The sequence below is a fragment of the Zosterops lateralis genome (genome assembly GCF_965231275.1).
Source record: "Zosterops lateralis genome assembly, chromosome: 7".
NCBI lineage: Eukaryota > Metazoa > Chordata > Aves > Passeriformes > Zosteropidae > Zosterops > Zosterops lateralis.
This window is the reverse complement of record NC_139767.1, coordinates 5,260,928-5,277,048: the sequence shown is the minus strand read 5'-3', so window position 1 is coordinate 5,277,048 and position 16,121 is coordinate 5,260,928. Positions and strand designations below refer to the sequence as shown.

The following is a 16,121-nucleotide window of genomic DNA, read 5'->3' as shown; positions in this document are numbered from 1 at the left end:
CATAGTCTCACAGAATGGTTTGGTTTGGAAGGGACTGTAAAGATCATCTCGTTCCAGCTCCCTGCCAGGGACAGGGACAGCTTCCAGTAGACCAGGTTGCTCCATCCAGCCAACACCTCCAGGGATGGGGCATCCATAACTTTATTGGGTGTAAACCCTGGAGAAAAACGGACATTCTCCACCGTTTCGGGGCCCACCGTGGGGCTCTCCCCGACCCCTCCCCTCACACACAGCCCCCTCACACACACACACTCCCTTAGCGCCCCATCCCTTGTGCCGCGCTGGGCCCGGGGCGCTCCCGCCGCCCGCCGCCCGGGGGCGCCCGCGCGCGGCCCACGTGACGCGTGCCCACGCCCCGCCGAGCTCGGAGCGCCGCCGGGCCGGGGCCGGGCGGGCGGACGGGAGCGCCGGGCCGGGCGGGCCGGGCCGGGCCGGGGAGCGGGGCGGGCGGCGGAGCGACGGGCAGCGCGGCCGAGCGCCAGGATGTCGCGGTCCGTTCTGCAGCCCAGCCAGCAGAAGCTGGCCGAGAAGCTCACCATCCTCAATGACCGCGGCGTCGGCATGCTCACCCGGCTCTACAACATCAAGAAGGTGCGGGGGGCCCCGGCGGAGGGGGGGGTGGACGGGAGCCGCCCCGGCGCGATCCTCACCGCGGCCCGGGCCGGCGCTCCGGCGGGTGGCGGCTGTGCCGGCTGCGCCGCGGCCTAGCGGCGGGGCCCGGGAGGCTGGGCGGGAGCCGCGCCGCCGCCGCCCGGCCCGGCCCGGCGAGGGGGGGCCGGGGCTTCGCATCGGTACCGGGAGAGGCGGGTGGAGGAACGGCGGGGGCCGGGGCGATCCCCGCGGCGGCCGCAGCAGCGGGGCCTGGTCCCGGCGCGCCCCCGGAGCCGCTGCCGTGCGTGACTCACGCGAGCCGCGAGTGGGCAGCGCCGCGGGCTTTTCCCACGCCGAAACCTGCCGCTGCCGGGCGGGGAAAAACGGGGTTCGGGGTAAAATTAGTGAGTTTAATTCCCATAAGTTGGAGGCGCGCGGTTGCTTAGCAGCTCTCGGCGTGAGGCGGAGCGGCAGTCGGGGCTGCGGTGGCCCCCGAGGAGCTGGACCGGGGCTGGCCCGGGTGAGGTGGCTCGGCCGTGCAGGAAGCTGTAGGGCTGAGCCCGGGAGAAGGATGGGTCACGCCTTCCTGCTCGCCTCATCGCTCTTCTGGAGGTAATCGCCGTGCTTTCCTGTAGGAAAGAATGTAGTTCGTGACCACAGAATTATAAAATGAAGGGGGCCTTGAAGATCATCTGGTTCCAACCCCTGTGCTGGAGGCTTGTATCCTTCCCAGCTTAATTTTCCTAAGGAGTGATATACACTGTCTGAAAGTATATGGCCCCTCAACCCACTTCAGTAATGAAAACTAGTTAGGATTTTATTGCTGTGCCTTGAACACAATTATTTGAGAGGTTTTTCTTATTTCAAAGAAAATGCTAGTTATTACCTTGGAGCAGCCAGTACACCTTTGTGGGTTCAGCACATTAACATTTCAGTGCTGTTCCCCAGCTGCAGTGGCAAAGGGAGTTTGAGAGTTCTGGGTGTTTACTTGGTCCTCTGACTTCTGGACTCAGGTTTCTGTCAGGAGTGGCCCTGCCTGACTGATCCGAGGTAAAGGATGTGTTTTGTCCAGGTGTTTTTGCTCATATGGGAGACCAGAAGAAGTAAGGACTACCAGGTCCAAGGTCGATTTTAATTGAAGTGTTTTTTCAGGGGAAAAAAAAAAAAAAACCAACAAATCAAGTGATTGAAGTATTTAAAAGTCAGTGTTCATCCAAAGCCATTTCACTATTTGATGTGCACTTGAGTGTTTCTGCAGGTCTTCACTGACATAAATAAAGCATTCAGAGTAGATGATTGTAAATTCCAGTCTTTCTGAAAGGTCCCTTATAGTCTGTAGTTTTGTGCATTGGAAAATCATATCAGTTTTATAATGGTAACAATATAATTACACTTCTAACAATCAGAAATTGACAGTTTATGGGGAAAACCATCAAAATGAGGAAGTTGTTTGTGCTTTGAGAGAAATATCCCAGGTGAAAAATGAGTAAGGGGAATTTCTCCTGAGCACAGCTCTGCCTTGTGGGGCAGGAAACAGGACTGGAGAAGTTAAACCTCATCTTGATAGCTCTGCCTTAGCCATCGTGAGTCCAGGCTCTGTTTTTGTTCCCAGTGTTCTGATACAGAGACATTTACTCCTGTTAAATGGTCCAGTGCCTACAGAGATGCTTGTGCTTGGCACGTTTGGATGGCTGAGTCCTGAGCGTGTTGGCCCATATGGTGGTGGCCTCTGCTGTTACTCATGTCTAGGAAGTGATGCAGGTGGACAGGCTCTGCAGGGAGCATCGGCACGGGGGTGACACTCCTTTTTTTCCTGGAAATGCCAAGAACCGAGTCCAAAATTGCTAGGTCTTGCACACAGAGAGAGAAGTAGGCGTGAGCAAGTGGCTTGATTATTGTGTCATGTGTAGTTTTGCAAATATAGAGATGTCCCAGGCACAACTCTTGTGTATTCATGTAGTGATTTGTGAATTCAAAGAGTAGTTTTCTTCAGCTGCAGTCAGTGCTGCTCGACAGGGAGAACTGGCTAGCTCAGATGGTGAGCCCAGAAGTCTTGGAATTGATTATTGTGTTTTATTGTGAGTCTCTCTTCAGCCCAGCTGCAGCATCGCTGACTGTTTGGAACACTTTCGTTTTGTTTATTTCTCTTTTTTTCCCCCCCCTCTCTTTAAGCTGTCAATTCCAAATCTGCAGTTTAAGACTCTGTCATAGCTACCTCTGTTGAAGAGGATATCGAAACTCAAGTTACTAGAAAACCACACAATATGTGGGTTTGCGGTTAAAGGAAATGGTTAAGACTTTTTTTAATAAGAGGAAGTGAGAGGTTGAGATGTTTTTAGCAGCAGCAGAGATTACTTTAGATGCTGTCTAGAGAGGACAGATTTTCAAGGCTTAAGAATTTTCTCAACTGTTAGAAACAAAGCAGGAAAATTTTAGTTCCCAAAGAATCACAGGAGTTGTTAAAGCAGTTAGAAACAAATGATCCTTTATATTTCATCTTCCTATGCAAATTTCAGTTTTGTTGCTGTTGTGCTCATAGCTGATAATTGTTCATAGTTTCCTGTTTACTGACCTTCCATGCCACTGTTGTCTTTTGAAATAGTTAAAAGTTTGTTGTTTTAAAAACAACAGAGTATCTGACTATGGTTTTTGCCTCTGAGAGTGACATGGAAATTAGGAAAAGTGAAGTTACTAAGATAATAGTGGATGATGAGACAGAACTTTAATTCCCACCCTGTAAGGAGGTGGATTTTTTGTTGCTGTTGTTATTTGGGAGGATGGCTCTTTGCCTGTTGCTTTCAGCTGTCTTTTGCATTGAGACCAGTATTAGTACTGAACTTGGAACTCTTACCCTTGTGGTTTCTCTCTTGGTTTGTTCCTTCTGTTTTTTAAGAATTTATCCACGGTTATCTAGGTTATTGTCTACCCTGTAACTTTTGTCATTACTTGCCTACAACTACACCTCCATAAATCAAAGAGAGCAGGCTTTTTTCATGCCTTCCTGCCTCAGGTGAAGCTTGGATTTCATGGTTACCTTCCAGGGCAGACCAAGTCTTGTGTTGATAAGCTTTGTGTAGATGCTGCCATTACTGTCGACTGTTTTGTTTGGGAGTGGTGGCAGCAGAGAATAATATTTTTTTGTGGGCCTGTCTTTTGTTTGTTTATAAAGCCCTTGGATACCGGGATGTGTTTACAGTCAGAGATTTGATCTTGAAATACCTGAAGTAGAGATTTAGCCACAGCAAATCAAGGGGGTGTGATTTTCATGAGTGTTGTAGTACTGCAGTCAACAGAACTGCTAGGGATGAAAGTTAAGATTTTGAATTATTTAGAGTTTATGTTAATCAAACATGATGAGTCTTTATTTAGCATGAATTGCTTTGCTGGCAGTGTTCTGTTGTTCTTCACAGTATAGGTTTTACGTTTGTTCACAAGATGTTTTTTAAATGTCATTAACAAAACAAATTCTTTTCAGTTTCCTAACTTGATTACATAGTGTCGGAAAAATGAGAATCTTAAACCAATTCGTAGATGTGAACTACATAATCAAACTGAAGTCAGACATAAGGAACTTAATAACTGTTTGCAGAGGCAGAGCTGATTTTATATTTTCTTTCAATATGTAATAGTGGATTTTAACCTATATTGAGGATGTTACTACTTAAATTCAAAAGTTGTAAAAGCTAGTTGATTGTTTTATTTATAGAATCAGTGGATGAAGATTACAGTTTTGCTCAGGCATTTGAGCAGTTCTTTAGGAAACAGTGGAAGAGATTTTAGGTGACTGGAAGACCATGGGGAAGTTTCCAATCTGCAGAGCTCTGAAGTTTGGAATGGTGTAGGATTAGATCACCCTTTGCACACGGCTCTGTGCTGGAGTGCAGACCTTTGAGCTGAGAGGAAAAGCTCACCAATAATTTAGTTTTGAATTGTAAGGTTGGTGTTGAACAGATAATGTCAGGTAATGTCTTCAGGTCACTAGGAAGTTTCTCAGGGTGGGGCAGTGTTGCTTCCATAGATGTCAGCAGTTCTTTGAAGGCTAAAATGGCAGTATATGTTTGTGTCTGTGATCTTGGAGGAATGGCTTGTTAGACTGTCTTATTGATAAGCAGAGGAGGAAGCCCAAACAAACTCACAGTGGTGGCAATTAAAAAAAATAATTTCCTTTGCTCAGAAAGCAAACACTGACTGGTGATACCACATCATACTATTTCTTTTTCCACTCAGAAAAGTGATTAAATTTGTAAAAAAACAGATTTTGTAATAAAATAAAAATGTCCCATGGTATCTTCAAAAATATACAGAGTGGATTTTTCCTTTTGCATCAAGAGTAGATGCCCAGAATTATCTAGCCTAGTTTTTTGGCTTACTAACACAAGTAACCTTGCCCCCCTCAATCACTATTAATTTTGTGTTAACACAAAACCAAATCCAGTTTTAGTTACAAGAGATTTTTAAAGTTGTGTGTAGAGGAGATACATCTAAAAAGTAACAGCAGTTCCCATTTGAGGTCCAGAATAGAGAAGGCTTTCCCATTGCCTTGCTTCTTTTTATTAAGATGTTATTTTATAAACTACATTGAGGAAAAGTTTTGTGGCAGTGAAACTTCTCTTAATTTTTTTTTTATCCTTTGCATTTCATCTGCCACGTATTTGATTAATAGAACCAAGTCCTTAAACAGGTGCTACAAACAGAAGAGGACAAAGTGAATTTATCACTGTACAGATAGTGTAAAACCCAATATATTTCCTTCATTCACGAGGTGATCACTCACTCTAGTATGGACAGCTTAGAAGATTCTTTACATGTTGACTTTAGCAAGGCTGCTGACCTGACCTCTTCTGATTGTTCTCATGAACAATGTAAGGAAGTGCAGTCTGGATGAAGTTGTAATGATGAAAGCAGATGGATCACCGTATTAGGGAATGGTTATGAAGATCTCATCATCAGCTGGGCATCAACAGGGTCTTTTTGAGGTGTGTGTTACCTCTGGTTCTAGTCACTCTTAGCTTCAACAACCTAGATGACAGCTGCAGTGTGCTTAATAAATTTGTATGTAGGAAACTGGGACAAGCTACAGAATCTAATTGAAATTCAGCTTAAGCTTAGAAATCATAGGTATGGTCTAACAGGCTGAGCAAGTATGGTTGTAGCTCTTTTCCAAATTCCACAGTGCCTAGTGGAATTTAAAGGACAAAATTAGAAGTAATGAGATATCAAGTCTGAAGAAAATAGCTGGGAAAGGTTAGGGACATCCCAGGGCAAACAAGAGCCAGGTTAGTTTTGCTGCAAAAAATCAGGGATGACACGAGGTTATATAAATGTGTGAGCAAGATAACCTGAAGGAAAAGTAAGTAATCCTTTTGCTCTACATCTCCTTCATTGAGATTCATAGGAAACATATCTGATTGACCACTCTTTTCAAAGATGTGGACAAAATGGAGAAAGTTCAGAGCAGAATAATAAGGACAAGTGGTGCAGAAAATTGCACCCATTAAAAAAATGGGAATGTTTTTTCAAGTCAGCTTATAAATAGTACAAATTTGTAAATACTTAGGACTGCAGTAGAGAGATGAGGAATAATTTGCGCCATCCAGTATGACCACCAGAGATCAAGAAGTGATGGATTAAATGAAATATTGGGAAACTGAATTTAATATTTGAAAAGACTGTGAGAATGTTTTTGAATGTAGCATGTTCAAGACCTGTAAGTAAAGATTTGGCAGACATATCCCAGGAGCAGCACAGATACAGCTGATCCTGCCTTTGAACAGGAGAGGTAGGTAGGCAATTTATTGAGATCCTTTCTAGCCTTTTCTTCTGATTTCACATGAATTTACATTTTACTTAGTTGGATTTCTGAGTAGTGATACACTAGGGGTAAGGTGTATACTTGGGGTTCAGCACACACCAAATAATGAGTAAACACGGGGAAGGTGTCTTGCTTAGATCTAGGAGACACTGGACTGTCTGTAACACCTTTAATTGTAATTTGGAATTGATGTGAAGGTACAGTACCTTTCAAATTTTGAACCCTAGTAAATAAAAAAGTGTAACAACTGTTAAACTTCTGATAATTTTGTACCATATTTTGGATATGTCCAAGGCCTTTAGAGATTCTTCATAAAGTAGTCACATAGAGACTTTCTTCTGCTTCGGGATCTTGGTTGAAACTATTAGCATCATTTGTATCAAGATACAGGTTTACCTTTTGTTAAGTATCATTTATGTAACTACAAGCACAAGTAATGTAATTTACTTAGTAGAAAGTCACCCTAGCTGTGTTGGTGTAGGACAGTTACATTTTAGCCATGAAAAGTATTAAACGATGATAATTTGTCCATGAGTGACCAACTAATTCTTACATCTTGTTGGATAGACTTTTAAAGTGACAAGGCTTTATTCACAAAACTTACCTGGGACCAGCCTGTTTAATAATGAATTTAGCTTCCACAACCTAAAATACAGGCAAGCAGTTGTGGTAGGCTTAATCAGAGATATTTAAGCAAATGTAGTGTGAACCACTATTCAAAGCAGCTCTTTATTGTTTATTCCCTTCTCTTTCCTTCTCAGTAGTTTTGCATTTTCAGAATTAGAGATTGTGGATGCACAGTCTTAATTGTTTTAAATGCATGGCAGAAACAAAGAGGATATAATAGGTTTTATTCTATGAAAATATAATTAATGGTGAAAATATCTCTTTGCATGTTTCATTGACTTTTATATTTAGTATAATTTAAAGGATGCACAGCTGGAAACCAGGCATGCAACTCTGGAGATGTCTTAGCATGAAGTCTTGGATGCCAGCAGCTCTTACAAGGGAAGAGCAGTTTATTGTGCCTGCATTTCTGGCCTATCAAGAGAAAGTCCTGTAGTAAACTGTAAATGGGACATGCAGGAGCTTTTCCTGGGTTTGAGTCTGAGGCATCCTATAAGTATTTCCATTTACTAATCCAAGTTACTGACTTGGGGAATGGCATGGTTTTTACTGTCATTGAAATTTTATCAGTTTTCTTGTTAAATTCACCGGTTTTTAGTGCAATTTGTAAATGAAACTTAAAGGTGATTTGTTGACTGAGATTATTTCAGTGTATGTTGTCACAGTCAAGTGGAACTGTGCTTAGCAGTATTTTATCTCAGCTCTGCAGTAACAGCAAATCAAAATCTCTTGGAATAATAAGCACATTCAATTGCTGCAAAGTATGGTTTATGATAACCTGATGTAGGAGGTTTGGGGGATGAAAATTTTTAATTCAAATGGTCCTGTTTCTCTTTTCCTGGGAGACAGCCCTGCTGCTACTTTGGAATAGAGTTTAGCAACAACAAAAAAATAAATAATAGGTCTTTCCATAATACAGTAAATATTTAGGCTTCGTTTTTTACCATCCTAAGCCACGTAATTCAGGTGGTACTTCCCAGTGTTCTTATTCAAGGGAATGTAACAGGTTGATGAGAATGAGTGGCATGAGTGAAGTTCAGGGGTTTTAAATGCAAGTTCGGGGCACTGACTATTGACAGTGATTGTACCTGAACATAAACTTCCTTTTATTCACGCCATTTCAGCTGTGTGTATATACTAATTTGATTGATTGATGGTTTTTTCTTTTCCTTCAACATCCTCTGCCCTCAAGTAGGAAGTAAAATGTTAAGCTTAGATTGTTGCAGTGAGAGCTGTAACAGTTTTGGGGGAAAAGGTCTTTTTGCTGTTGATTAACGTTGGTGTATTCTGGGCCAAAGGCAGTTTGAACTGGATTCTGTTTTCCTGTTTAGAGGCCACTTATGTGTGTAGGTTGTAGGCCTTAAGCAGATTTTTGTGGTTGAACTGTTTTCTTGTTGGCTGCTTCTGAATGAGTACAACATAGAAAGTAGAGATATGTAGTATTCTTAATTTTCAAAGTGAAATTAGTATAGAAGAACCTAATAGCATCAAGTGAGGAAGAGATTACTAATTTTGTTTAATAATAATATAATTATTTACCTCACTAGGATAGGTAGGAAAATTCTGCTTTAATTCAAAACTTACGGCCTAGTGAAGCATGTGCAAACAGTGCATGTAGTCTGATCTCTCTGAAGTTTGATAAGTGTGCAGATGATAGCAATTCAGTATTGTGAATAGTGAACTTCTTAGCTATGAAATCATTGCTCTTGTTGGTAGTTGCACAGAATGACTTTACTTGGTTGAGAGCAGGGTACCATTCTGAAGATCTGTGGAAGGAAATGCTGTGTAACTTAAAGGAAATCTAGCATCTGAGTCCATTATTTTTTAAAAATAATTATGTAGATTAGTTTCTAACCATAACTTTGCATGATCTTTTTCAGCATAGCTGCTTATCAGCTGTTTTGTGATATACAAAGGAATTCAGAGCTGACTGCTGGGAGATTCTTTGAGTGGAATATTTTGGGGCTGAAGCAGCTGGAATCCCATAGTTTCAGAACTGTATTCTGTGAATGCTGCACTAGTAAGAGCATTTTTAATTAGTGAATTTCTTTTTAATGCTCAAAATTGTAGTAATTCTGGGTTGTGGGGGTTTTCCTAATAAGGAATGAATAGAGGAATGGTTATTGCAGCCCACATTGGGGGAGAATGTGGTATCTGAGGCTGAGAAAGGGCTACTGATTTTGGCTGGTGCTCAGAATTCTGTGTGAATACTGGAGAGCTGTATATGAGCAAATGGCTTTTGTATGTTTTACCACAATGTCCCTATGCATTAGAGTACTCACAATGGGAAAAAACCCCTACATTTCATATCTACATTCTAAGGCTATTGCCCTCAATGTCTTTGTTCTTTTTAGAGCAAAATTCTGTATATGTGTCTTATCACACTTTCATGCTTGTGAAAAATTGCTAGAATTGGGGTTTGTGTGTTCATTCTTTTATGTTTTATAGAGTAAACTATAGGGAATTTGAAGCCTGTTCACCATTTTGGGAGAGGTTTAACTTATGGAGGCTGTTATACCTGTGATGCTGAATGCAGGTAACTGTATGGATGAAAATTATTGATGCAACAGCTGGTAATCTGTTAATACTGGTTCTTAGAAAGGAGCTGAGCTGCTGTGGAACACAGGAGAGTGAAGGAAAAAGCCACTCATTCAGTGATGCCTATTGTCCTCTTTCAGTCCAGTCTGTCTAGGTAGGCTTGTACAGCTTTCTAAAGGCTAGAATTGTGGTGTGTGTGAGGGATGCTTCTAAACATCTTGCAGGAATTATTTATCCATCAGTCTAGTGGAGTTTATTAGTAGGAAGAGTTACAGTTGCTTCAAGTGTGATGTCAGCTAACAAACGGTGGGAAGAAGTAAAGAAGGAGCAGATTCCCATATATTGAGAGGATTCCCAGTTGGACTGAGGATAACACTTGTCTTTTCTGGGGGCTGAGTTCCTGAAGCCACAGGAGGATGTGCATGTTGATGTTTCCAGATCTGTTTCCTTGTGAGTGTGTGTGTAAGGGCTCAGGTAGAACATAAGTTTTAGTAAATATTTTGGAGAGATGATTTATAGGAAGGAAAACATCTGTTTCTAGGAAAAATAAGGAGTGTACGTGGAAGGAGTGTTTGAATTCAGAAAAATTATGAAGTCAACAGTGGCAGATTTCTTGTCTCCTATATAACAGCAACCATACTGGAATTTAACAGGGCAGTAACAGTACACAGGGCACACATATATGTCAGTTAACTGGTTTTCTTAGTAATCCTTCTAGGAGAGAAAGTTACATGTTTTGCAGCAAGAACAACAAATTGAAATAATTTGACGAAGGTTCTGACACCCATGACACAGAGTTAATGAAAACTTCATAAATTTGAAGCTCTATGTTTAATATTTAATGCCTATTTACAGTATAGTTTGTACTTTTGAATTGTATAGACTTTAAAGGTGTGTACAGAACAGGTCTTTTTTGGCATATGTGGTATGCTGCACTAAGGAGATCGAAGCAACAATTTAATATCTAACATACTGTGGATGTTGCTGAATTTATTTTCATTATAAATTCCTCTTGTATTACAGATATGATACTGTAGTACCTTTGTGGGAAATTTAGCACATATGATGTTTTGATATCAGAATAGTACATGAGTATACATCATGATGGTCATGTACTACTGGTAGTTGTTTTAGAAACTTTCAATAATGACTCTTTTGTTTTGTTTTTTTTCTTGGCTACCGTTTCTTTTTCAGGTATGTAAAACTTCACTGAGTGTCTCTCCTTTTTTCCCCTGTAGTTGCATGTGATGTTTGTTAACTTTTTTCCCTCTCTACCTGAACTTAGTCTGGAAGTACTATTAGTAGTTACGTGTCTCAGTATATTCACAGTGCTTTGCACAATAGTAAAATTCTGATAAGTGTAAAGTTGGTTGTGAGTATTAGAATAATCAACATCCAGTAGAAAGTGTGCTGACTAGACTAACAGATGGTTGTAATGTTCACTTGGATGTAGGTAATAGTGTGTTAGTTTACATAAATGTAATTCTTTAGAATTTAAGAGTAATTTGTTTATATGTAATTTTTCTCTCTTTTTATTACACTGCTTTCCCAGCAAGGACAAGTTTGGAAGGTTTGCAAAGCTTTTCACCTTCCCTTTGCCCGCTTGCCCGCTTTCAGAATCGGTCTCATACTCCATGACTTCTGTCTCTGCAGTCCACAACCTGGTCATAGAAATCAGTGTGGAAAAGTTTTTAACTGAGTTGTCATTCGAGTTCACTCTGTTGCATAGAAACGCCTAGCATGTAATTTAGTTTTGCATGAGATGTGGAACTCCTTTGCAAACCCCTCTGAGGAAAATAAAACTAAATGAATATTTGAGAGAAACACAGTTTGAGCACATATTTTGTCATGTAAGTAATGCTGCTTTTAGACTGTTACTCCAAATGCAATGGTATCACCTGGCTCACTGGTCAGAGTAGCAGAGAAGAAGTGTCTGACAGCATCCACAGTAGGTGCTTCCTCAGGTGTCTCTCCAGAGAAGCTGTTCTGATCTATGTAAGTTATTTAAGAGACCTAACGCTTAGTTGCGACTTCACATCAAAATTCAGGGAAACTTTTTGATTGCTGCTTTTAAAGCTCAGCCTATGCTGCTGTAGGAATGAAGAACACGAGTAAAATGTCAGGCAAATATTGGTGGTTCGATTGTGGGATGGAAAATTGTCTTACAGTTAACAACTGGGAAAAAAAAATCAAATGCAGATTGGTGGTGGGGTGTTTAGTTTTGTTTCACAAAGGATAGTTTAATCTTTTAATGTGCCCAGCACTGTCCTCCACAGATGATGACATGACTGAATTTTCTAACAGTTTGTTAACTCCAGATGAATACAATACTACCTCAAACCAGAAATAGCATTAAAAGGAAACATTTTTTTTTCTCCTTCTTTTAGGACTGAGTTTTTTCCCTCACTGCTGTTCTGCACTAACTGCTTTGATACTTCCATGCATCTTTTTCAGTAGAAGAGCATCTCTGTACTGTTTCCCATTGCATATTTCAGCTGTGACAGTCCCTGCACTTTGCCTTTCATTTTATCACCTGCTCACTAAAAGCAAACAAACAAAAAGAGGAATCTTTCTAATTTGTCTTCAGATTTGCAACTATCACTTAGCTTTACATGGATGATTGTGTTTCTACTTCATTTTCTATTGTATTTTTTTATAGGCATGTGGTGACCCCAAAGCCAAACCATCCTATCTTATTGACAAAAACCTGGAATCTGCTGTCAAATTCATAGTCAGGAAGTTTCCAGCAGTAGAAACACGCAACAACAATGTAAGTAACCAAATGGCCATATCACTATTTTTCTCACTATCTTTTCAGCACAATCTGAGAAATATATATTTTCTCATAAAGCATCTGATGCTGACAGTTGGAATATACTTGTTGATTCAAATTTCTGACAGGATACTTGAAAAGGAACTATCTTTAAGGGGAGAATATTATACTGTAATTCTGGATGAGTTTTGTTAGGATAGGACTCTGTCTGGTTTTCTTTTTGCCTGCTCTCTTCTATTCCATTTCAAAGAATTGTCAGCGGTAGGAAATCCTTGGAAAAATCATGCCTTACTTTAACTGGAGAAATTCTGGTGACCAGACTGATTACAGAAGGTGAAAGTTGCATTACTTTATTCGTGGTGTGTCCTAAACAGCAGATCAGTAAAAAACACCTGGCTGCAAGGTGGGAAGAAGTGTTTGTACTTTACAGGTACCCTTGCCTATGGAGTCAGTCTCTAGGAGAATAAGGAATGTTTTAGTACATAAGGAGAAACATTGTGAAGTACAAAAATACCAAAATACAGTTGTTTCCTCCTAATACAGTGAGTTTAGTTGCAGAAGTAAATTATGTTTTACCTTTGAGTGACTCAGAATTGCTAAATTTGACTTTGAAGCCTTTCTTTTAGGTAATTATTAGGTTAGAGACAGCATTTTGGCAGGTGATGTACACTTGTTTCACTGTTTCAATTTGAAAGACAAGGGCACTTAAGATGTTTGTTTTACCAGCTTGTATTTCTTTCCAAAGGTGGAAAGTGGAGGTAGGTGTTGGGTTTGCATGTTCCCTGGATGCAAGTACATGCCTGTGTGCTTGGGAGGCTTAGCCTTGCTTTAAGCATTCAGGTTTCTGCAGAATGGTAATGCTGATAGCAATGAGAACAATTTATTTTACAATAATGTGTAAATTTAAATAATAAATTTATTTTGCAATTTTTTTACATTGCCATCTCAGATTTGTGTGTAATGTCTCCAATAATACCAATGGGGAAAAACCCCAAAGGAACCAGGAAAAAACTTTACCTTATGAAGGAAACAATTTCATTAACAATGTGCTTTTTCATTTTAAAACTTGTGCATGCTTTATACTCTTTAATATTACTCATCTTTGTATTGAATTTGATTGTGCTAGTAACAAATACAGAAATTCTTTATCAAATTTATGTAAAAATAGTAAATTCATTAGACCATGTTTGGTAAATCCTTCCATATTCTCTAAGCTTGGGTGGCAGATCAACTATTAAAAGATAATGTGCATAGAATCTACTTGCTGCACTTGCATGTATGCTTTAAATGTCTTCCAGTTGTTGATTATGAATTTAGAGCTTAACTAATGATAGATATTTAATGATTTGGTGCTGTGAAGTTTATGGAAAGAGATCAAAGGAAACTTGCTATATTTTGACAATGGCAGTTTCTAAAATAGGACACACTCAAAGTGTTTTGTCATTGCCATGTTTTTATTTACTATGAGCCAGCCAAGCCTCTGTTTATTAAGCAGAGTTGACAAAAGTCTACCCTCTTTATATATAAGCACACTTTAAAGTAGGATTTTGAGCTCTAGCAATGGGCAGCTGGGATTTCTGTCCTGTAGTCAGAGCTGATGGCATTTTGCTTAGTTATTTGCAGATATTTCCCACAGAGTGTTGTAACTCCCAAAAAAGAAAAGTGTGATCAGAGATTTAAAAGGGCAAGAAGCTAATTGGAACAGAGACACATTGATCAAAGAAATATCACAAAGGACTACTGCAATGGAAATAGCTAGGAAATGATAAGTTGTGTTTCCTTCTTGCAGTGAAAATTCCAGGACACCCTTTCAAGAAGGGGTTTTGGATTTTGTATGTTCAAGTGCAGCAGTTGCTACTGCCTAACACTGTGTACTTATGCTTTTAACATGTCAGTAGGTGATGGTGCCAAACAGGCATGCATTCAGTTTTACAGAATGAGTAGTGCCAGCTTTTTGGATTCTTTTTTTTTTTGTTTACCTATTTTAGCTGGTTTTTCTCAGGTATTGTCATCTACAGTGTTTGTGTCTTAGAAATGAGTGACACACTTTATGGAAGAGTATGAGCAGTGTTTGCTGTAATCAGATGATCTTGAAAAGCATGAGTTTTCATTCTGTTGAAACAAGTAATTCTGTTATATTTGCTTTTGATATCTTTTACATCTTTATCCATGGAAAATAGAGTTCCTAGTTTAGTTCCTCCTTCAGTGTTTGGCATGCTGAGTCATCAGAGCACTGTCTGACAGTTGCTGATTTTCAGTATTGTACTGAGGGTGAAAGTTTGTGGGCAGTTCAAACAGTGAAGTGGCTGATGAACCCTTGCTGACCAGGCTGGAAATTAAATGGAGTAGTTCATCTTCCAAAAGATTAATTATAGATAACTCTGCTCCTCATCAGTTCATAACTCACTCTCCCATTGTTGGAGGGCAATCCCTGTGATGTCTTACACTTGCCCTTTCTTTTCCAATAACCACTGTGAATCACAAAACCTTGAAATTGTGCAGTTTGAAGACCAGGCCTTAAACTGTAAATGAAATAGGCCACCAGGGCAGTATTGCTGCACACTGTATGAAATAACCTGCAAAGGAAGGAATGTATATAAGCAAAAACTTGAAGGATTTGGAAAGTGAGAAATAAACAAGATAATTTCCTTTCAAACATTAAATCTATCTATCTATCTATCTTTCTTCTGTGTTTGGGGGAGCTTTACTATTTATAATTATTTTATATTTATTATTATTTTAAATTGGCTAAAGCTTTGTTTTGAAAAAGTCTTCTAAGCTGCAGGTGGCTTCCAAAAACTTACAGCACCATTGATCCTGGTCAGGTCTGCAATCTGATTGTGCTTGTATTGACTCAGAGGAGCATTTGTTTTTACTGAATTTCCTGGCCTAGCTTCAGAAGGAAAGTTCCAAAGTAGAGGATGCAGAAGCAAGCTGATTTTTCTGATGGCTATTTAGACTTCATCCTCTTATAAGGGTCTACAGGTGAGGTTCTTGTCACAGAGAAATCAGAAGAGAGCATACGGAACTAAAAAAAAATATTGTAGGACCTAAAAGTTGCTCTGTTGTCAGTCAATGCTAATACTTAATGCCTTGTAAAACCAGAGTAAAATACTTCACAATGGGCAACAGGAGATGCAGAGGAAAGGACAGAATTTTTTTTTAGGTTGTGAGTAGAATTTAATAAATCTGCTGCCTGTGCAGGTAAAGCTCCGTGTTTTTGTGTGATGAAGTTGTAGCCCCACTTCTGCTTTCCCAAACACCACATATGACAAATAATGAGAATATCTGCCTTCTTTCTTGAACATATGTTTTTCTTGGTTTGTTCCTCAGCAACTTCCTTGTAGAAAAACTTAAATTTTTACATGTCTCTTGAGAAAATTGAGGTTCAGTCATTGCTTAGCACAAAGCAGACCAATGAAGCATCACTTTGAAGTCTCTAAGTGTATGGTTGGTGAGGGAAAGATCAGTTTTCCAAATAATGCTAGTCTTCGTAACCTAGTAGGTATATTCTCAGTATTGTTCATATCAATTAGTGTTTGCTATTGACTAATTATCTGCTGTATTGTATCCATGGGGACTGGAAATAAGATCACTTGGGAGCAGAGGACAAGCAGTGTGAGCATTTCCAGTCTACCAGGGTTAGGATCTATAGTTTTGAATTAGTTCACTTTATTTAGATCCCAGTATGTGTGTGTTTGGTTTACCTCCTGTGTCTTTCACAGTTTCACTTCATAAGGAGCTGGTTACATGGCAAATTAGATGGATGTGGGAGAGGTG

General features: G+C 40.0%; 1 protein-coding gene across 2 annotated transcripts in view; it reads left to right on the top strand.

Moving 5' to 3' along the window:
- The first annotated feature begins 458 nt into the window (after nt 1-458).
- Nucleotides 459-16,121, top strand: part of NCKAP1 (NCK associated protein 1) — a 59,826-nt gene continuing 44,163 nt past the window's right edge. For both annotated transcript variants that reach the window (XM_083865140.1, XM_083865139.1), the window contains exons 1-2: nt 459-591; nt 12,228-12,338. In XM_083865140.1, coding sequence (XP_083721266.1) covers nt 484-591; nt 12,228-12,338 — 219 coding nt within the window. In that variant the 5' untranslated portion in view covers nt 459-483. The remainder of the gene's footprint in view (nt 592-12,227; nt 12,339-16,121) is intronic.